Source organism: Lygodium microphyllum, chromosome 21 (genome assembly GCF_053477565.2).
Source record: "Lygodium microphyllum isolate KBCC chromosome 21, Lygodium_microphyllum_v1.1.10, whole genome shotgun sequence".
NCBI lineage: Eukaryota > Viridiplantae > Streptophyta > Polypodiopsida > Schizaeales > Lygodiaceae > Lygodium > Lygodium microphyllum.
In genome coordinates this window covers 96,917,801-96,940,519 of record NC_141155.1, presented here as the reverse complement: position 1 = coordinate 96,940,519, position 22,719 = coordinate 96,917,801, and the positions used below count along the sequence as shown (strand labels likewise).

General features: G+C 38.5%; 1 protein-coding gene across 1 annotated transcript in view; it reads right to left on the bottom strand.

The window, feature by feature from the left end:
- Positions 1 to 902: 902 nt before the first annotated feature.
- The window catches only part of LOC148018319 (MADS-box transcription factor 23-like), a 35,671-nt gene continuing 13,854 nt past the window's right edge, over positions 903 to 22,719 (bottom strand). Inside the window, exons 3-8 of the mRNA XM_087661789.1 lie at positions 2,321 to 2,370; positions 2,116 to 2,221; positions 1,956 to 1,997; positions 1,824 to 1,865; positions 1,567 to 1,730; positions 903 to 1,273 (exon numbers count right to left, since the gene is read on the bottom strand). Coding sequence (XP_087517915.1) covers positions 1,192 to 1,273; positions 1,567 to 1,730; positions 1,824 to 1,865; positions 1,956 to 1,997; positions 2,116 to 2,221; positions 2,321 to 2,370 — 486 coding nt within the window. The 3' untranslated portion in view covers positions 903 to 1,191. The remainder of the gene's footprint in view (positions 1,274 to 1,566; positions 1,731 to 1,823; positions 1,866 to 1,955; positions 1,998 to 2,115; positions 2,222 to 2,320; positions 2,371 to 22,719) is intronic.

The following is a 22,719-nucleotide window of genomic DNA, read 5'->3' as shown; positions in this document are numbered from 1 at the left end:
TGATAACACCAAACATATATATGTGCACTACCATTTTGTAAGAAAGATGATATAAGTGGGTTCATGTTTTACCTTGGTAGTGTAAGTGTTACTTGGAGCAATAAATAGTAAGTAGCGCTTGCTTTATCAAGTACAAAGGGTGAGTAAAGAGGTGTTCCTGTAGTAATATGTAAGATAATATGGCTATAAAAGTTATTTAATGATTCACATGTATAAGGAGATAGTCCAATTATCCTTTACTACGACAAAATGAGAAAGCACTTGCAGGAGAGATCGACTTGGTATATGTTAGTACACACGGTAAGATAGCTCACTTTTTCACAAAGGCAATGGCTCTAGAGAGAAGCTTTAAGTATTTTAAAGTGTACTTGGAGTTGTAGAGATGTGATTGAGCTTGAGGAGGAGTGTTGAGATGTGAAACTCAACATGTCCGAACAATGATGATGGATTGCTTGGTTAGATAGTTCCGCATGTCAATGATTATTATGATCCTCACATTACCACTAACTTATCGCTTACTATATTTGGTTAGTTACCTGTACCTACAACTGGCATAGTTATAGTATCACTTGATTAATATAGTTAGTTATACGCTATTTGACTTAGATGGTCACTTTCCTTTATGTTGCATCTTATCTATACTTTGTGAGCATTGGTTATGCAATGAAGAAGAAAGAATGAAGAAAAATGAGCAAGAAAACATTTTTCCCTCCATCTCTCTTCTTATATTCTTGGGTGAGCTTTCTCTTGTGTGTATTGTGTGTGTTTGGCATAGTACCTCAAGCAAGTCCCCTTGCCATGCAAATTGTCACACCTTAGACTCTAGCTATGATAGTTGATCGCATTTAGGTTTTCAACTTCATAAATAAAGAGATTTTGGGCAAAGCAAATATTTCCTCAATATTTTCTATAAATTTGAATAAAGTTGACTATCTACTCGACATTTTTTTATAGAACTTATACTTGCAATCACATATCATCGTGAATACTGCACCAAAATACCGGAACTACACGTAGTAGGTTGCTTGAGAAGCACACGCTCAATCACGGCCGTTCAAAGGGATTGCTAAAGGAGCTAGATAATGTTATTGGTAATAATGCACTATACTTGTGTCTACTTAAAGGAGAGTTCAGAGATTAGATTAGCGTACATACACTATATTTGTCTGCTTAATGCCGATTCTATAGAAGCTAGAAAAGAGGGCATGCCGCATGTTGAACGCTTGTACCGATCAGCCCATTGTTATTGTCGTTGTGGTCGCACGGGGTCAATCTGTTCAGCCGATCAAGGTAAATGTCAAATTAGCATGCGTTTGAGAACGTAAGATAGTGAAGGAAAAAACGCTTCTGAAAGCAAAACAAATACTGTACTAGAGCTCCTTGAAACCTGCACCGTCTAAAGAAGCAGAAGAATGACCTGAGTTTTGGACGCGTGCACAAGGGCAATTAGGAACACCACTTCTTTGCTCTGTGCAGACGTACTTAATATATGGTTCACAAATTATGATCTGTTGGTGTGATCTACAAACGCGTGATTGATGTAGAAATGAGGCAGGTTTCGCCCACCTTAATTGAAGCATAGGTTCATCCTGAGTTGCTGAATGATCAACGCAAGCGGAACTATAGCGATTGATGCTAATTCTTCGCAATTCTTGTGACGTGAGAGGTTGATCATACAATGGTGGACACATTGCTAAAACCCCTCGCTCCGCTTGCAACTGATCTAGGACCTGCATTGATAGCGAATGTATGATGTTGGGCAAAGAAGATCATCGAATATCATGAACTTCACTCCATCCGAAGCGGCTAATTGGAAATTTCACCTGCTTTTTCATAGCATCATTCTTGCTCTCGAGATCCCTTTCCTGCCAGAATGAACTGAATTAGGACGTCGAACTAGAGATCAATTTAATAGGAAGCTCATTCCTATATACTTAAGAGGTCCCACTTAGTACCGTTCTGAGAAGGTGACTTATTCTTTCCGAGGACATGTCGTCCTGCATGCAATGGATTACGTGAGTGGGTGTTAAGGCAATATCTGTTTGATCAAGTCGATGTGTTCTTGAATAGCTTTCCATGCAGATGGAAGAAAATAACGCCCCCTGCTCATCATACCTTCTTGCTGCGAATGTTTCGAAGTGCGTGAGAGACTGTTTGCTCAAGTCGCGTGAGCTCCTCAATTGACAGATGCTTGAGTCCATCTGTATTACTATTCAAACGCCTGAAATTTGATTTCTCAAGGTCGAGAAACAGAGCTGGATCAGCTGTAATTTCTGAAGCTAGAGAAAGGAAGCTGCATAATAGTAAAGACCCAGGGTACCTCTGTTGTTGCTGAAGGTCATCGAGCTGCCTCTGGAGGTGCAGAATCTCCTGTCAAGTAACAGCAAACATGTTTTCACGGTCTCTCGCGATGGCTTACCGGGTGAAATTTCACGAAGCCACAGACTTTAGAGAACCTTGAGAGAAGCATACCTACAAAAGTTAATATGAAACAAAGATAATTTCACGAGGGGAATCTTCTACTAAACCGCCTTGCAACTAGTTCGAAGACCCTGGAACGGTCAGCTCAACTATTATCTATGATACCATATATTATTCCCAGAGTTCGTTAGCGTTTTCCCTTCTACTCCAACTGTGATACTCTATCCTTCCCTTCCTCCTCCCCTCCCTTATCACTTTGCACAGTCTTTGTTCTTCAGTCCATCAATCCTTGTTTCGGGCCATCCCGCCATGGATTATGCATCCATAGTTTCCCATGAGACAATTGTTATCCCTCCCCCTACCTATCCCATTATTAATATAACAACATGGCCCGATGGTAAAACAATATTCTACATACCTTTCTTTCCACTAAGCTTAGCATTAAAAATGAAAACGTGGCTGCATGGTAAAACAATATTTTAGATACCTTTCTTTCCATTCACCTTAGCAATAAAATAAAAGCATGCCTCAATAGCAGCACTATTATTTAATGACAAACTTCTTATCCCTTAACTCTAAAACCCTCTATTTTAATTCTTTTTCTTCATCAACTTAGTCCAACCACCTTATAAATAAATACATCATGATTCTCATGATGTCTCTTTCAAGGGCCAGTGACATCATTAATGCCTTCTTCTCAGACTCCAAATAATGGCTTCAATTTGTGAAATTGTGAATCCCTACATTCTCTGATGGACCTCTATGAGTTATATCTCCCTGCTGAATATGCCAATATAAAGACAAGACATCAAAATAATGCTATTCAATGTAGAAACCTTAGTTATTGGATGGCTTAGAGTGTGAGGATATGATCAAGAGTGCAGTAGCCCCCTCCTAAACCTTGCATGTCCACATGATCAATATTGGTGCTTCTCTACCTATTTGCTCAGTTCATGCTCTAGTATCCATCCATAAAGCTTGGCCAGCACATGGCCCACCATGATTGTCCTATAGTTTGTAGAAACTATGGGGTCTCTAGCTTTCAAGACTTCGATTATTGTATTAGCTAACCAAGCACTAGGGAAGCCTTCACATAGGACACTATTGAATAGGTGGGCTAAAAGGAGTCCTAGGATATCTCTAGTATGTGATAGGTGCTTTGCTACTACTCCATCATTGTCCTTGGCCCAGCCATTCTAGAGTCTATTGATGTTGTCATGAACCATCGTTGTACTAAAGGATGTAGATTACGTGGATTTGTGCTCAAGTGGTCAGGGCAACGCGGGTGCCCATGTATCTCATATAATGAGATATCATATGCATGCCATGTGTTTAGGTAGGTAATGGGTGTATGGGCTCATGGCTCTTGGAATGCTTCTACAACTCCTTGCTATCATGTCCCTAGAACACAATATTAGTGAGTTTGGGAATCTCCCAAATCCCAATTTTTGAATACTAAGAAGGTGGAACCCAAAAAACATGCATATAAGTTTCTCAAAACCATATGATGTGACCTATCATTGGAAAGATCTTGAAAAATGGAATCTATTGAGCTATAGACTACTCGATTTGGAGTTATAGTGTTCAAGTTATGACAAATCCAAAGATTTGACCACGTGTCCCAAACTTATGGAAATTTTTTATATTTCCCAATATGGTGTTCTAGTATAGCTAGTAAAACTTGTGCTCCAATCTGGATAAAAATAGCCCGTTCTTCCATCATAGTAAGTGGTGAAAGATTCAGCTTGCTTGGCTATGTGTATAAATCCCTCTCGTTGTTCTATGGGATATTCTTACTAGGGGGTGGCGTGGGTGTGCATGTGGGGAAAATACATAATAGCTAAGGTGTGAAGTGCTCCTACAAGTTCTTTCATAAAATCCTCCAAGGATATGTGTGAATCCATCTCTTGAAAGCTCCAATAGAGATGATCCAAGTAAGTGCTCGGTATCAATCCAGTGAAATAGTATCTAGGGAATCTTGAGTGGCCTCTCACTAGTGTCAAAAGAATAAGGAAGCGATAGACAAAGACATGAAGCTGTAAAACCAAAGGAGTAGTGTACTCTCTAATTCTTTGATTATTGCATCACACTGTGTAGTCCACACTTATAACTGAGTGACAATAGTATGAAGAGATAGATCTATCAACTATCCCTGACCATAGTCAACTAACAATAGTTAATCTACTCTACTTATTCAATGCACGCACATGTCTACTCAAGCTAGACTACAATTTTTTAGTGTTGCTCATAAGTACTTCTGAGCTTGAATCTCAACACGTACTCTCCCTCAAGCTCAAGCTAACTACTATACTCCAAGTAGCTCTCTGAAGTGAATAAACTTATATCTACCAAGTGATTTGGTAAAGATGTTAGCTACCTGTTCTTTAGCCTTCACATGAAGTAGATCAATCTCTCCGACAAGTATCATTTCCCTGATGAAATGAAAATGAACTTCTATGTGCTTGGATCTAGTATGATAGACTAGGTTGCTAGTCAATAGTAGACTATTCATATTGTCATAATGCAATGTGACCTTCTTGTCCAACTATATCCCCAAGTCATGTAGCAATTTCACAAGAGCAACAATAGACTGAAAGCATAACCACTAGTTGATCTTCAATCATAGGCATAAGTAGCCCAATTAGCATCTCTCTATCCTATTAGATCAAGTGACTTTCCATGCTCATAAAACAGCCCATAATCACAAGTACCTTTCAGGCACAGAGCATAATCCTTCTAAGTGTATCCAAATGTGGTTTGCAGGGCTTCTACATAATCTGTCTAATCAACCCCACTGAATAACTAAGGTCAGGAATAAGTGAGAGTCAGGTAGACTAGGTTGCCCACCATTTGCTTTTACATAGTGATATTCTCTATCTCATTTCCAACATCAACTGTAAGTTTGATATTTTGATCCAATGGTGTTTCCATGGGCTTATAGTCCATCATCCCATTTTTTAGTAGCATATCATGAGCATTATTATTTTTGTAGCAGCCAGATTCCTGGAGGTGTAGACACAACTTCAATCCCAAGAAAATATTTCAGCTCTCCCAAATATTTCAACTTAACACAAGCCTCTAACATAGATTTTATTTCAACAATGCATTGATCATCATCCCTAGTAATGATCAAGTCATCTACGTAAATCACCAAGAATACATAACCTATCTCTATATTATTTGTAAATAAACTATGGTCTGCATGTCCCATCTAGAAACCAATTTATTATAAATAGATACTAATGTGAGCATTCCATGTTTTTAACACATGTTTTAATCCATACAATGCCTTTTCTAGTCTACACATATGATTCAAGTAATAACGGTGTATATAACCCTCGGGCTATTTCATATATACCTCATCAATCAAATCTCCATTCAAAAATGTATTCTTGATGTCCATCTACCAAATCTTTTATCACATGATCCTTCTTAGTGTATCCAAATGTGGTTTATAGGGCTTCTACATAATTTGGCTAATCAACCCCACTGAATAACCAAGGTCAGGATAAGTGATAGTAAGGTAGATTAGGTTACCCACCATTTGCTTATACATGGTGATATTCTCTGTCTCATTTCCAACATCAACTATAAGTTTGATATTTTGATCCAATGGTGTTTCCATGAGCTTATAGTCCATGATCCCATTTTTTAGTAGCATATCCTAAGCATTATTATTTTTGTAGCAACCAAATTACTTGAGGTGTAGATACAAGTAAATCCTAAGAAAATATTTCAGCTCTCCCAAATCTTTCACCTTAACATGAGCCTCTAACATAGATTTAATTTCAGCAATGCCATGATCATCATCCCTAGTAATGATCAACTCATCTACATAAATCACCAACAATACATAACCTATCTTTGTATTCTTTGTAAATAAACTATGGTCTACATGTCCCATCTAGAAACCAAGTTATTATAAATAGATACTAATGTGAGCATTCCATGTTTTTGGTACATGTTTTAATCTAGAGGAGTGTGGGCTCCTTATGAGAAAATCAAGGAAAAATATTGGTGGAAAGGCATGTATAGAGATGTTTCTCGCTTTGTAGAGACTTGTAAAGACTGTGAGATGTATTCCATAGTGCGTTATTGAGACGAGCTTCACCCGACCTATTCGCTATTCATTATAAGTGGGTAGTTGACTTGGTTACTATGCCGATGGGTCTATGGCAGATGAGATATATTGTATTGGCTAGAGAGGATCTTACCAATCATGTTGAGGGCAGACCTTTGAGAACGAAGACCACTAGTGTAGTGTGTAAGTTCTTATTGGAAGAAATTTTCTGCAGGTATGGCTGTGTGGGTAAGATCATTGCAGATTGTGGTGAATTAGATGCAAATGAAGCTAGGGAGTTTTTCTCTCAACTAGGAATCAAGTTGGCTCTAACCACAATATACAATCCAAAGGGAAATGGAAAGAGTGAAAGAGGCCATCTGCCGATAATGAAAGCATTAGCCAAAGCATGTAGAAGACGGATTGGAGAATGGCCGAGACTTCTACCATTTTCTTTGTGGGCTGATCATACAACTCACAGTGTTACCACATGATATATGCCCGCAGAGTTGATGTATGGCCAGAAACCGGTTCGACTGAGACTTGTGCTTTGACTTGGTCAGTTTTACCTTGGCAAGAGGATTTGACAAGAGAGGAGCTCTTAGCTCTTCCGATCTGGCAGTTGGAGACAAAACGAGAGGATATTCAGCTAGCTATCGATAGGTTGAAGGTTGCTAGACTTAGAAATAAGGACAGGTTTGACAATAGGCATCGTTTGTAGCCTAGAGCAATAGAAGAGGAAGACTCGGTATTAGTCTTTGATAGCAGCCTTGAAAATCAACATACTGCACTTTGGAAGATGGTGAAAAGATGGTTTGGGCAGTAAGAGATGTCTTTGACAATGCAACATATGAACTGACAGAATTGGATGGAACAGTGCTTAGAGTGCCCATTGCAGGAAAAAGAATCAAGATTTACAAGAAAAGAGATGAGGAGGATTATGCATTGGAAGAATTTGCAAGAGAAGAGTAACGAGAAGAAACTCCAGTAGAAGAGACAGATGATATGTCAGATAACCTTGCTGATATACTGGAAATAGACAATGAAGAGATTGATCTGATTGTGGATCTTGACGACAATGATCATGGGTAGTTGGCCTATCCGAAGGATGCGTAGGATCAGAGGGGTGGATGTCGTACTGCTGCGCATCCGAGGTATGGAATCCATAAAAAAGGTTGTGTGTGTGACATTCGTGTTTTGTGTGTACCTAGTCGTTGTGTTTGCATTTTGTTCTGCGTGTGGTTTGCGTGTTTGTGTGTGTATGAACCTTAGCTTTTGTGTAGGTGTCTTTCCAGTTATTGTCTCAAAACCATGTGTGTGCTGGGATTTCGTTCCATTGTAAATAATATTATCTGTGTGCATTTATCTCTGCATGTGTATGAATGAATGCTTGTGTGTGTTGTGCGTGTCAAAAATATTGAAAAAACCGATGCCAAGGAAGATTGCTGAAGCTATCAAAGCAGTACAAGAAATCCCAAATCTAAGATAAGAAGAATTACAAGAATGCCCTACAAGTGGACAACTAGGGACACATCTAGAATAGACCTGAAGCTCACGGTTTGGAGACATACGTGCTTCATGTGTTGGAGTTCAACATCAAGCCTAGAGAAGACTCTTCACCCTACTTATCCTAAGAAGCATGCCTCTTGATGGAGAAACATGAGAGTTCATGTTTGGTGGAAGTGTGTATGATTATCTTCACAATTAGCGGGGTGTCTTCAAACTGCCAACCCTTCTTCAAATAGCTATTGATGTATCCAAGGGAATGGACTATTTGCACCTGAGCAACATTATACACGGAGATTTGAAGGCTACAAAAAGTTTAGCTATGTAAAGCTATTGGAGGAGAGGAAAAAAGAGAAGAAGAAGTGCTCGTCTGTTCATTCGTTCGATCGATACACCAATTGATGGATCTAACTTGAGGATCAACAAGGCTGATCAAGCAGCTAGATATTTAAAAAACTACAAAGAAGGTGAGCATGATCATAATCATGATTTGAGGAAGTACATAGAGCAATGGCTACCTCACATCTTTGCAGGTCTCAATAAGGAGTTCACTACACCCAAATAAAATGGAGAAGTCTAAAAAAGAAGTGATCTTTGGGAGGAGAAAAATCATCGTCGTTAAAGGCAGGAGAAGTGGGTCAGAAGGAGTTCATTGTCAGAATAAAAACCAATGAAGGGGAGCCAACGATATTCAAGGGGGACTCTGCGTTTTTTTTTAGAAGCGTATTCACGCAAAAGGAGGGTCTGCTAAATTGGGAGCTCACGATTCTTTTGGGGGACTGACCAGCATGATGATCGGGAGGACAAAGCTCGAAGCGGATGAAGAAGAAGAATCCAGTAAGGTAGCACAAGAAGAGCGAGGAGAAGTATAATAGGATGAAGGATTCATATTGGAATTGGAATTGGCCACCTGCATGCTGTCCACCTGAACCACAAAGCCCTGGTGGAGAGACGTGCTTGGATGAACTTCCAAAATTTTTATTGATTTGCTATAAGCATACCAGGTCGAACCTGTAGTCCTTAAGGAGTGGAAGAACTGGAACCCCAGGAAGAGATGTTGCAATGAACCATGTTGCCACTTTCTATGTAGTATAAGTGCCATCCAGGTGCCAACGGAATTTTTTCATAAGGTTTGATTCCTCTCAATTTGCAACCACCATTGTCAGAGGAATCACAATGGCCAACCTATCTTGCCTCAAGAGAGTGCATCTCAGTGCTTTCGACTCACGCAATGTGCACAGACAGAATACCCACTTCCTCCAATCAGTCGACATACAGAAGAAAGAAAGAGAATGCTACCTTGCTTTGTGTCGCGGAGTCCTGAATGCTTCGCAATCGTCTCTGCTCTCTTCAGAACAGTGTGCAGAATCTGTATTCTTGAATTGTAGGTCTTGCAGCCTATCTACAAAAAGGGGAATACTCTTGAGTTTGAAGCAGTGCATTAAACCTTGAAGACTCTTGGAAAAACTCTGCAGAGCGAGTTCAATGAGGATACTCTTATTGGAAGATACTAGCAGTTGGATTAGAAGATCTTCTTGCCTTGATCATTTATTGGAGTTGAAGACATTCTCTTGAAGACTGGGTGACATATTTGAAGCTTTGGTATTCTGATATAGATCTTGATGTGGTTTTCTTGAGAGGATTGACTCTCTTGATTGATCATTATATTTGTAATCCATCTTGCCGCTTGTACTTGAACCAAAATTGTAATACACTTAAACCTTGTCATCAAAGTCTCGTCTTGTAACTGTCTCGATCTAATCTTCCATCTTGGAATTTCTCAAGGACCTTTGTCATCAAAGTCTCGTCTTGTAAGTGTCTCGATTTGATCTTCCGTCTTGGAATTTCTCAAGGACCTTTGTGGTCATGACTTTGTTTTCGAAAACCCTTTGACATCATTGACTCGCAATCCTTCTTTTTTTTTCTTTTTAAAAAATTTGAGTTTGCTTTTACCTCCTCTCCTCCGGGTGTTCGTGCACACAAGCACAATGTGCTAATCTGTGCACGTTTAGTCCCATAAATTTGGGGTTTTTGCCAACTTTAGGGATCTCAACGCAGAATTAGACAATCTAGCTCCGAAATTGCAAAGCCAGTGTACATTTACTTGGGAATTTTCAGGTCTTTCACATTTTTAGTGAAATCCTTTCAATTTCACTGAAATTAGTGTACGTAGGACTTGGAAATTTGGAGATTTGTCTAGATTTGGTGAGAGAAAGATGCAATAGTGATATTTGTCTCAAAAATTGCAAAAATTTGTGACATTTTGTCCTCGACATTTGGAGCTTTTAATGTACATGCACAAATTGGGCTACAATTTATCTAATTTCTCGACATTGATGCACATTGGACCTCGTCAAATTTGGGGCTTTTGAAGTTTGGGTAAAATCTGTGTAGCATTTGGTCATTTTATGTACATGCAAGTTCAATTCCATGCAACAATTTGGACATCAACACTTGGTAAAATTTGGGAGTTTTACTAAAATTGCTCTTTTTTGGTAAAATTGGCATGTTCTGTGCACGACAAAGAAAATACAAATATGGTTGATGCTTTGAGCACAAAATTTTGGGACTTTTGACCACGTGTGTCAAATTTTATGCCCGTGGGTACATGTACAACAAAAATTGCAACTAAAATTTTGGAATTTCTCATGTAATGTGATGTATATTCCCTTTGAACAGGTGTAATCAATTTGTGAAATGTTGTAGCACATGGTTTGATGCTTCTAAAAATTTAATTACAAATCTAAAGTCCGTGCTTCTACATGTTCATTTATTGTTGGTTGGTACTTGTTTGTACCTTGGTCACTTGGGTGACAGTTTGGGGCTACATTTGTTGATTCTTTTGTCACATTTAGGTTAAAATCATGGCTGGGAGCAGTGACAACAGTAATCTCATACACATAAAGAAGCTTGAAGGAGCACATAACTTTGCAGTTTGGCAAAAGCAGTGCTACAATATCCTGTTGCAAAAGAAGTAGGCAAACCCGATTAAAACACAAGGGACAAAGCCTGCAGATATGGAACAGGACGATTAGGATGAGTTAAATCAGCTTGCAGGCTCAACCATCGAGCTATCAATTTTTGATCCCTTGTTATTTAACATTGAAGGTTTGAATTCTACATATGCTATATGGACTCGGCTAGAAGAACTATATTCATAGAAGAGTGCTGCAAGCAAAGTGTATTGACTGAAAAAGCTTATAAATTTGCATATGAAAGAGGATATGGCAATGTCTACTCAGTTGAGTGAGTTTAACTCCATTTTCAGCTAGTTGGTTGCCTTGAAGTTCATGATTGATGAGGAATTTAAGGCTACTTTCTTACTTTGCACTCTACCAGAGAGTTGGGATACATTCAAGACTGCTATAAGCAATTCTAATGTGATCCTTTTGTATGCTAATGTAGAGAGTGCTCTACTCATGGAAGAAATGAATTAGTAGAATAATGCATCCAGTAAGTCTTCCAGTGCATTGCATACTAGGGACAAATCACAGCAAAAAAACAAATATGATAGCAAGGCACGTAGTAAATTACATGGCAACGATGTTGAATGCCATCATTGTGGCAAGAAGGGTCACTTTAAATGTGATTGCTACAAATGGAAGAAAGAGAAAGGAAAGGGAAAGAAGATAGATGATAGCAAGGAAGAGAAGAAAGACAATTAGCCTAAGAAGTGCAGTGTCAAAATTAAAGAGGTGAATGTAGTCACTCATGACAGTGATAGTGGGAGTGATGTACTCTTTGTCTCTTCACACTTTCGTACACATACTTTACTTGCAGACACAGATGATGATGACATGCATACCTCGATTCTTGATTTAGGTGCTTCCTTTCATGTCATCCCTCATTGTGAGTGGTTCTCTGACTATACAGGGGGTCGATATGGTGTTGTCCATCTTGGGGACAACTATGCATGTGACATTATAAGTATTGGCAATGTACAGTTGCACTTTTAGCATGGCTCTGCCTTCACACTTCAGCATGTATGGCATGTACCTCAGCTCAAAAAGAGCTTGATTACCACATGGCAACTAGATGATTATGGTTTTCATAACACCTTTGGTGGTGGAAAATGGAAGATCTGTAAGGGATCTAGGGTTATTACCAGAGGTTGTAAGAGAGATACTTTGTATCCACCTCATGTATCTAGTGTGCGTAATCATGTTGTTGCCATGGCCGATCAGCCATGTGTTTCTTTATGGCATGGCTAGTTGGGACCCATGAGTTAAACAAGAATTAAAGTGCTTTCTCGTTTGGGTTACTTGCCTTGTCTTAATTGTTATGCTGATTTTGAGCATTGTGATCATTGTATTTATGGTAAACATGTATAGACGTCTCATAAAAGGTCTCTTTCTTTGAAATCTTCTCCTCTAGAGTTAGTACATTCAGATGTATGTCAAATCCCACGGTTAACTTTAAGGGGAAAGAAATATTTTGTCACCTTTGTTGATGATGCTACACGGAAGGTATGCATTTACCCTATTCGTAGCAAGGACAAAGTGCTTGACGAGTTTAAAATTTTATTAGCATTGGCTAAAAATCAGACAGATAAGGCACTTAAGTGTCTTTGCTCTAACAATGGTGGGGAATATGTGTCCAAGGCCTTTCAGGCATTTTGTGACAGCAAAGGGATAAAGAGAGGGCTCACTGCCCCTCTTAATCCACCCCAAAATGGAGTTGTCGAGCGTATGAATTGAACCATATAAGATAAGGTCTATACGATGCTGTCTCACGCTGCATTACCACATCATTTTTGGGCAAAGGCTGTTATGATAGCCATTCACTTGATTAATTGATTACCCAACAAGCCTTTGGGGGGTTCCCCAAGAAGCGTGGTGGGGCAAGCCACCTTCATATGCTCACCTTAAAGTTTTCAGGTGCGAGACTTTTTTGCACATTCATCAAGAAAAGTGCAACAAACTTGAGCCAAAGTCTTGTAAATGCATTTTCCTAGGATATGGTGAGAAGGGTGAAATGGGGTATAAATTATGGGATCCAAGAGAAGGAAAGAAGTACGTAGCAATGATGTTATCTTCCAGTAAGATCGCATGCATAAATAGGCCAAAAAGACTAAGGAGGTCCGTAGGGTTGTATTCCGAGAAGAAATACCTTTTGAACAACAAAATGTACGTGTTGTATAGCAGCAAATACGTGCTATAAATGAACTTGTAAATGCAAAAAATAATTCTGAAAATGATCAGCTAGCTATTTCCCATGATAATGAGCCACTACATTTGCAGGAATATCCAGGACATCAAGCTATTAATATTGATTTGCACACTGAAATGCCAAGACAACAAGCTGAAAATGCTCAACAACCAGTAAACAATGATCATTGGGTTAGGAGATCGTCTATGGCTAATAGACAAACTGATACATTTTTTTTCTAGTGCAAACAATGTTGCTAATTATGTCATGTTGACAAGGTGTAGTGAACCATCTTGCTTCAAGGAAGTAATGGATATCAAGAAACTATATAAAGCCATCTTGTTAGAAATGCCATCTCTTGAGAAAAATGGAACTTGGGACTTGGTGCAGTTGCCTAAAGGGCAAAAAAAACTTCCATGCAAATGGGTTTACAAGATGAAGGTCACTTGTGGTTCCTCACCAAAGTAGAAAGCAAGATTGGTTGCAAAGGGGTACAAGAAGGAGCATGGAATTGACTTTGATAAGATTTTCTCTCGTGTAGTCAAGATGACTACATTGAGAACCATTTTGGGCTTGTTTGCAGGTGAAGATATGGAGCTCATAGAAAAGGATGTAAAGACTATTTTTACATGGTGATCTGCATGAAGACATATATATGCAGTAGCCTGAAGGGTTTGTGAAAAAAGGAAAAGAAAATATGATGACCCAACATGGTAATAACTCTTCTTTTTTGCTCAAAAGGAGTTTGTATGGGTTGAAACAAGTACCAAGAGAATGGTAGCATAAGTTTGATACATTCATGCAGTCTCAAGGTTTTTATAGAAGTGAAGTGGATCACTACTTTTATACTAAGAAGGCAGCAGAAGGCAGCTTGATTATCTTGGCTTTGTATGTTGATGACATGTTGATTGATGGCAGGGATACTCATGCCTTGGATTCACTAAAGCAAAGTCTTCATGGAAGCTTTGACATGAAGGATCTTGGTGATGCAAATCACATTCTCGGCATGAAAATACTCAGAGATAGATCAAAAGACTTACTCTATCTATCTCAACAGGAGTATATATCCAAGGTTTTGGAGCGTTTCAATATGGAGGGGGGAAAACAATTGGGGTTTCATTGCCTCCATATGTAAAACTCAGTGCAGAGAAGGATAGCCCTACATTTGATGATGAGAAGGCTGAAATGGCCAAGTTACCATATGCTTCAGCTATTGGCAGTTTGATGTATGCTATGGTTGCTACACATCCTGACATTGCCTTTGCAATAGGAGTGGTTAGTAGATACATGGTAACCCCTAGAAAGAAGAATTGGGATGCAATGAAAGGTATTATGAGATACCTCAAAGGCACAAAGGAGTTTTGCATCTACTTTGGAAAGTAGAAGGCTTCTATTGTTGGCTTTAGGGATGCAGACTATGCTAGTCATGCGGACCTGTAGAAAGTCCACTTCTACGTATGTATTTACTTTCATAGGAGGAGCAGTCTCTTAGATATCCAGGATACAAAAGTGCCTTGCATTGTCTACTACTACAGAGGTAGAGTATGTGGCTGCCACTAAGGCACACAAGGAGGCTTTATGGCTTTCACGATGTCATGCCGCTACACACACATCGTGTAAAAAAATCTAGATTGTGGCTTTTTTATTGATTTAGAGAGGCAAAGCCATTTTAGACATTAGTGTTAGTGTCCATGGTTCAAAAATATTAGATTTTTGGATAAGTTTTAGCCAATTTTTGATATTTTAGATATTATCACTTGTAAAAATCCATAAAACTATCGATAACTTCTAGATTAGGATGAAATGTAAAAGAAAGCATGTAACTTTTAGGCAATTTGAGAGGATTTTATGTAAAAAGAGAGATTGAAGAAATTGTGTGACAAGCAATTGCTGCTCTCAAGCAGTGAATAACACTCCAAAAGGGGGAGATGAAGGAGCGATCAGGTAAAATTCTGGCTAGGTGTGCCCATATTTTACCCCCCTTTCGGAGCCAATGGAAGCATCAGATTGGTGATCTAAGCAGCATAGATGAAGGCATTATTTTATACACATGTTTTTCTTTTAGAGTTTTATCTTCTCATAATGCTGAAATAAACTAATAGGCTTCATCTCTGTTAGTATTCTTCTTCATTTTCTATTTCTTTCTGGGAGAATTCTTCTACGTCTTCTATATCTTCAAACCCCTTCTCTTCCATCTGCTCATCTTCTTGAATCTCCCTTCACCCTGTTGTCTCTTACCCTCGTGGTGGACTTTCGATACCAAATGCTTCGACACCATGTTAGGGGAAGTTTATGCTATCATCATAGGTGAATTTTGGAAGATATTTGGGCTGATTTGGGGCTGAAATCTTCTGCCATATTCAGAGAATTAGCTACAGCATTGTTCTTTTAATTCATTTCTTACTCTACAAAAGACATCTTGTCAAAATATACAAGTATTATGTGCCCCTATGGTAGGGCAATGTTTGTAGATCATTCATATATGCTTTGAGTTACATTAAGAGGAGTTTTTTCTCTTGTTTCTTAGTAGTGGTAACTTATCCTTATTAGGAACTCAATTTGAAACTCTCTTGAAGCAAGTCTCTTTGCCCTACAAGCCTTGTAATCAACTCATAAGCTTTTGTCCCTGACAGCCTACATTGAATGTAATCATGCAAAGTTGATCCATGCTATGGCATCATGTATGAATGATGGGATGCATAGTTATTTATGATACATGGCAACATATTGTACTTGATTTTATAATTGGTGATTGCTCTTACAATTAAGAAAACAAGCTTGATTTGAGTTAGAACTTATGAGATAATACTCTTGTGATCTTTGCTAAGAACATGCAGTTGGAAGCTCTTTTAACATCTTCAAGAACTTGGCTTGAAACCTTCAACCCTTCTCTTATCTCTACCATCTCCAGAGTCTAAGCTCTTGAACCCCCATACATTTTTCTCTCTCAAACCCCTTTGATTAACTGTGAAGTACCTCTTAAACCTTTAAACATTCACTGTAATCTACCGATCTCTTGAAGACACATCTCTATCTATCTTATCTAGTTTTCTTGCCAAACCCTTGTGGTGGCCTTCAACCCTACGCGCAGTGACATTGGTGAACCCGTCGTGAAGGTCGATGTAAGAGAACTCCAAGATGGGGGATTCTTCAAGAGATACTCTACAACAGTTGGTGTGCATCATACTACAGCAGACTCAGCAACAAGAAATCCAATTGTTACAACAACAACAACAAAGGCAAGACAAAGAGAAGATTGATTCCACAACTATCAAGGCCCTCAAGGAAGTTGGGCGGGAATTAAAACAATTGAATGGTCAAATTTTCTCTATTTGCTTGTATGTTGAGAAAATGCTCTTCTTTGGTGTACCGCAATATGCATGGAGTTGCTATTTTTCCACACTATCCAAGCATGGTCTTCAAGAAAGAATCCATGGTCTTTTTTAGTGAGATGCGGATTCAACTACATTCAAAAAATCCCTATGCAAAGAATTCTTCTTAGAAGACTCTAGCCTAATGATGAAGAAAGGTTTCATTGATTGGGTTGACAAACCCAACAAAGGTTTAGCTGCAACAGCTTTATACCATGAGTTTGAAAGTAAATTTAGACAACCGGATGCTGAAGACCAACAAAGTATGGAAGGTTAGAAGATTGAATTATTCCTTAAGGCTGCAGATTCCATTCTACAAGAGAAGCTTGCTAAGAAGGATGATATTCGCAGAGGTAAATCGCAGTAAGGAAACTATGCATCATCTTCATGACAGAATGAAGACAAAAATTAGCGTTTGTTTGTTATGCAGCATATGATGAATGCAGTTACATGAAAGGGACACATGATGATGCATGGTATATCGATTCAGGTGCATCTAATCATATGACCAGTCATGTTGAATGGTTTGGAGAGATGCATGACTTACAAAATACAGGTTATGTGCACACGGGTGATGCTTCATGTCACCCAATTTCACACATTGGAAAGGTTCCCTTGTCCTTGTATGATGGTCAAACAAAGAGTCAAACAAACGTATTACATGTGCCATCAATCACAAGGAATCTAGTGTCTATTGGCCAAATGGTAGAGCAGGGGTTCCAAGTCAAATTCAATACAAAACGTTATTTTGTAAAAAAACTTTAATGATAAGTGCAGGTTGGTTGCAAAAGGAAGTAGAATTGGCCGCATGTTCACTTTAGATGTTGGAATTTCTGCAATGGATGTTGTTATGTATGCTAAAGGAAAAGGAGTAGTCGCAAATATTGAAATATGGCATAAACATATTAGACATGCAAATGTACAAAGGTTGAAATTAATGCAATTTAGAGGATTGGCTACATGGTTGCCTTCATTTAGAGTTGCAGAATTGCATAAAGTCAGTGAAGCATGCCAGTTTGGTAAGCAGGTAAGACAACCCTTCTAGCATGATAGAGGAGTGAGTAGAAAAATACGTGATGTAGTGCATACAGATGTTTCGGGGCCTACACAGAATGTATCTCTTGGTGGCAGCAAAATATACTTTATCACATTTATTGATGACTGTTCAAGGAAGCTCCAGGTAGACTTCATGAAGGAAAAGAGTGACGTGTTTGAGCACTTCAAATCTTTTAAGGCAGCTGTTGAAATAGAAACATGCTTAAAAGTGAAGTGCTTTTTATCAAATGGAGGGGGAGAATACCTCTCTAGTGAGTTTAGTGGCTTCTTGAGGACTCATGGGATAAAGAGACAATTTACTTGCAGGTATACCCCACAACAAAATGGGGTTGTAGAAAGAAAAAATAGGCAAATTGCAAAAGTTGCATGGGCATTAATGGCTAAAAAGAATATGCCCAAACATTTTTAGTGTGAGGTTGTCCATACCGCTGTCTATATTATGAATATAATCTCCACAACTGCAGTTCATGGGTTGACTCTTGAAGAATACTTTACTCGCAAGAAGCTCGATGCATCATACTTGAAGGTATTTGGATGTGTTGCATATGTTCATGTGCCAAATCTTTGGATGTGTTGACTGCGTATACCTTCAGTCAGGACACCAAGTGTAGAGAGAGCTCATAGTAATGTAAAGGCTCCATTGAGTGATCCAGTGATACGTAGATCTAGCAGGCTCAGATATCCTCTTAAAAGATTTGGTTTTGAAGTTTATCTAGCTCACCATTATGCTTATATGGTAAAACTAATTGAGGATGTTGAGCCCACTTTTTTTTAGGATGCTGTTAGTCATACTCATTGGGATGCAGTAATGGATGAGCAAATGGCTACATTAGAAGCCAATAAGACTTAAGATTTGGTACCCTTACCTAAGGGTAAGAAAGCTATTGGCTGTAAGTGGGTTTACAAACTCAAGCATAATGGAGATGGTTCATTTAGCAGGTATAAGGCTAGGCTGGTTGCAAAAGACTATGCTTAAACATATAGCATAGATTATGAAGAGACATTTAGTCCAGTTGCTAGGATGGCAGTTGTTAGGTGTGCGATTGCTTTGCAGCATCCAAAGATTGGACTTTGTAGCAAATGGATGTTAAGAATGCCTTCTTGTATGGCAAATTGCAAGAAGAAGTGTATATGGAATATAGAGGTACTGCTATTGGCAACATACGAGGTGCTATGGCTGCAAAAGTTATTAGGTGATTTGGACATGCAGGGAGATGGTCCATTTGTCATTCATTGTGACAACATGAGTAGCATGCAACTAGCTAGGAATCCAGTGTTCCATGCTAGGACAAAACACATTCAGGTGCACTACCACTTTGTGAGAGAGAAGGTACTTGCAGGAGAGATTGACTTGGTATATGTCAGCACACAGAATCAAATAGCTGACATTTTCACAAAGGCATTGGGTGCAGAGAAGCTTTGAAAGTTTTGAAGCTTACTTGGAGTTACAGAGATAGAGTTGAGCTTGAGGGGGAGTATTGAGCTAGTAAGCTCAATAGGTGCAAACATTGATGATGGACTGCCTAGCTAGATGGGTTTGCAGGTCTACTCTTAGTACATTGGTGATCATTATGACACTCACATGGCCACTGACTTATCACTTATTATATTTAGCTTGTTATACCTACCTAGAGCTGGCAAAGATATAGCGTCAGTCGATTAGTGTAGTCAGTTATGCACTGTTTGACTTAGAAGGTCACTTTCATTTATGTTGTATCTTATCTATACTTTGTGTACATTATATAGTGTGTGGAAGAAGAAGAAAAAATTAGCAAGAAAACGTTTTGAGCCTCCATCTTTCTTCTTATGTCCTCGAGTGAGCTTCCTCTTGTGTATTCAATGTATGTTTGGCGTAGCAGCTCAAGCAAATCCCCCCATCAAGCGATTCTTGTTATCTATGAAAGTAGCGGATGGCCCATAGATGTTAATCTAGGTTGGCGAATGAGAACTACAAACAACTCTTCAAGAGAGTTATATGCCGCATGTCTTGATGTGCAAGTAACTATTGGAGACATAAAAGACAATTTTCACTTTTTTGTTCAAGACTCTTGTAGTTACCCTATCATTCTTGAGCAACCTTACATTTCTGAAGCCTGCTTGGAAACAAAAGCTCTTGAGATGGCTCTTCCAAAGCAAGGATAATGAACGAGCTATCCAAATTTTTATTTTGTTTGTTAACCATCATCGAAACAGAGATCGGCTGCGTGATTATCTTGTGCCTCCTAATACCTGAGAATTCAAGGGTTTTCGGGCTGCACTGCTGTAAAAGAAGGCTATAGCAGTGCATCATGTAAAAATATTGAACCTCCTTATGCTACAGAAATTGTGTCTCTAGCAAATCTGTATGTATATATAGCCAATAGTATGGGATGTTATCAGTCTCTTCCAGTCATGACTAAAGTTGAAAGAAAATATTTATGCCATGTAAAAAGGGTGCTGAAAACTTATGACATGATGGCTAAAAATGAAGATATTTTGGGCTTTTTTTTTTGTCTGATTACCACTGACACATTGGCTGAAATATAACACAGGGATGGGTAAGAATGAGAGATAGAATAGTATTTTATGATGTTTGTTGATGATAAGAAAATTATAACCTTAAATTAAATTACAAATATCAAGAAACTTAATAAGATAATCATTTTCATGGCATGAGGGAAAGCCTCAGCATCTATATTTAGGATCTATATTTTGTTCGAATTTAAAAAAATGATTATCTGATGATTGCAAGGAAGAGTGGAGGGCCACTAGGACTAACTGATAAATTAAAGGAAAATATGGAAATTTAAAATGAACTATGTATGTGTTTACATTAGAGTGCAGAGAGTACTTGTTTTTATCCTGATTTGTATTTAGTAAAGAAGAAGAAAGAAAGGACGTTATACTCGCAAAATGAATTAAGTATTTAAACACTAAAAAGCAACGACGAAATTGCAGTACGGAGTTGGGAAACGTTACAAGGAATTAAAATTATGGGTTTTTAGAACGTTAGATGTTTTGATTTGAATGATTGCTTAAAATCAGTCTATGGAAGTATGTACATTGAATTTTTATCAAGCAATTCAAGAATTTGTTAAGCATGAAGACATTGGTTTACTCAACAAGGATGAAGCACAAGTGGAGACAAAATACAAGACGGTAGATAAGAAAGTCAAGTCTGTGGTAGTTCCATTGCCTCCTGGAAATAAAGGGGTGGCTGATAGGGCACAAAATCAGCCAAGTCTTCATGATCCTTCCAACATTGGTCATACATTTACATCTGAAAATATAAAAGAGCTCAAAATAGGTGAAAATTCATTCCTTTGGTTGGTTGAAAAACACTCTTTTATGCAAATGCTAATGAAACATGGAAAAGCTCTTGCATTTCAGCCAAGTGAAATAGGTTGTGTGGATCCAAATATTGTGGCTCCTATAGTCATTTTTACGGTCCCACATGTGCCTTGGAATCTCAAGCCCATTCCCGTTCCAAGGGCGCATTCGCCCAAATTATTGGAACTTCTAAATGAGAAGATTAGAATGAAGATTTTAGAGCCTTCTTCAGCACCTTACTCAAATCAATGATTTATCGTGCCCAAGAAAAATGGATCCTTATGATTCATTCAAGATCTACAGCCTGTTAATCATATCACAATCCGAAATGTTGGTTCGGGTCCAATTGTTGATGAGTTTGCTGAAGCTTTTGTAGGTAGAGCAATTTATTCTATGGATGATGAAGACACCTCTTGGATTGGTCCACATGTACGCTCTACCACAATCAAGATACCTCTTGGATTGGTCCGCATGTACACTCTACCACAAGGTGCAACAAACTCCGTAGCCCATATGATGAATGCCATGCACAAAGTCTTAAGGGACTTTATTCCACAACTTACTCTTCCATTTCTTGATGATGTACCTATCAAGGGATGTGAAGTCAATGAAAAGAATGAGGAGCTTAATAAAGATGGTTGTAGGACATTTGTAGTTAACCATATTCATGATTGTGACAGGATTTTGACAAGGCTAGAAGAGGTACATCTTACCCTTTCTGGAGCTAAGTCGATTTCTAGAGTAGAAGAAGTCCTAGTGGTCGACATCTGTGTGGCCCCTATGGATGTAAACCTTCACCAATCAAGATAGATGCCATCAGCAAAATGCAAGAAATGTGCACAAATATTTTAGAGGTGAGAAGATTTCTTGGCGCATGTGTATTCTATCTCGTATGGATACCACATGTTGCTCATGTAGCCAAAAATCTCTATCAATTATTAAGAAAAGGCCAAAGATTGTCTTGGGGAAAGAGCATACTCTCACTGTACGCAAACTAAAGAAGTTGTTAATTTCAGCTCCCACTCTCAAAAGGGTTGATTATTCAAATGGTCAACCCATCATTCTTACTATGGATACAAGTCCCATTGGGATAGGATGAGCTGTTGGCCAAGAAGACCTTGAAGGTAGCATGTATGTGATTCGTTTTGGAGAAAAGGTTCTCAATGAACATCAAAGAAGGAAAGCACAAGTAAAAAGGGAATTGTGGGGAGTTGTAACATCATTAAAGTGTGATTGTGAATACTTTATAGGTGCTTCTATAGTGGTAGAAACTAATTGTCTTCCACTCTTGGGTATGTTTGTCAACTACTCTACACCCGACATTGTTATACTAAGATGGATTGCATATATTAAATCTCTCAACCTTGAATTAAAGCATATTGTAGAAAAGGCAAATCCAGTTTGCTGACATGCTATCACGTGCAAGATATGACAATGAAGAAGAGCTGATGGAAGAAGATGAAGCTAAAGAATCTAGACTTGCTGAATTTCATTCCATGGCTACTGAAAATACCTTTTCAGTTGCTGCATATATAAACCAAAGCTGAATCTTGTAGGTGAAGCTGATCTTTTTAATGGTACAACATTGAGTACAGTAAGAACAAGAAAAGGTATTGTTGTAAATCAACATAAGGCAACACAGATCAAAGATTTATCTATGGAAGAAGGGTGGTCAACTAGAAGCTAGCATGCTCATTGCATTGCACAAGTTCTAGTTCATTTCTGTGAAGAAGATTCGGCCAATATTTGAGCACAATGAAGAAGAAAGGGACTTGGACTAATGAAGAGTTCAAGCATATTAAGAGGAAAGCTTATGGTTTCTTTCTTGAAAATGGGCATCTATGGAAG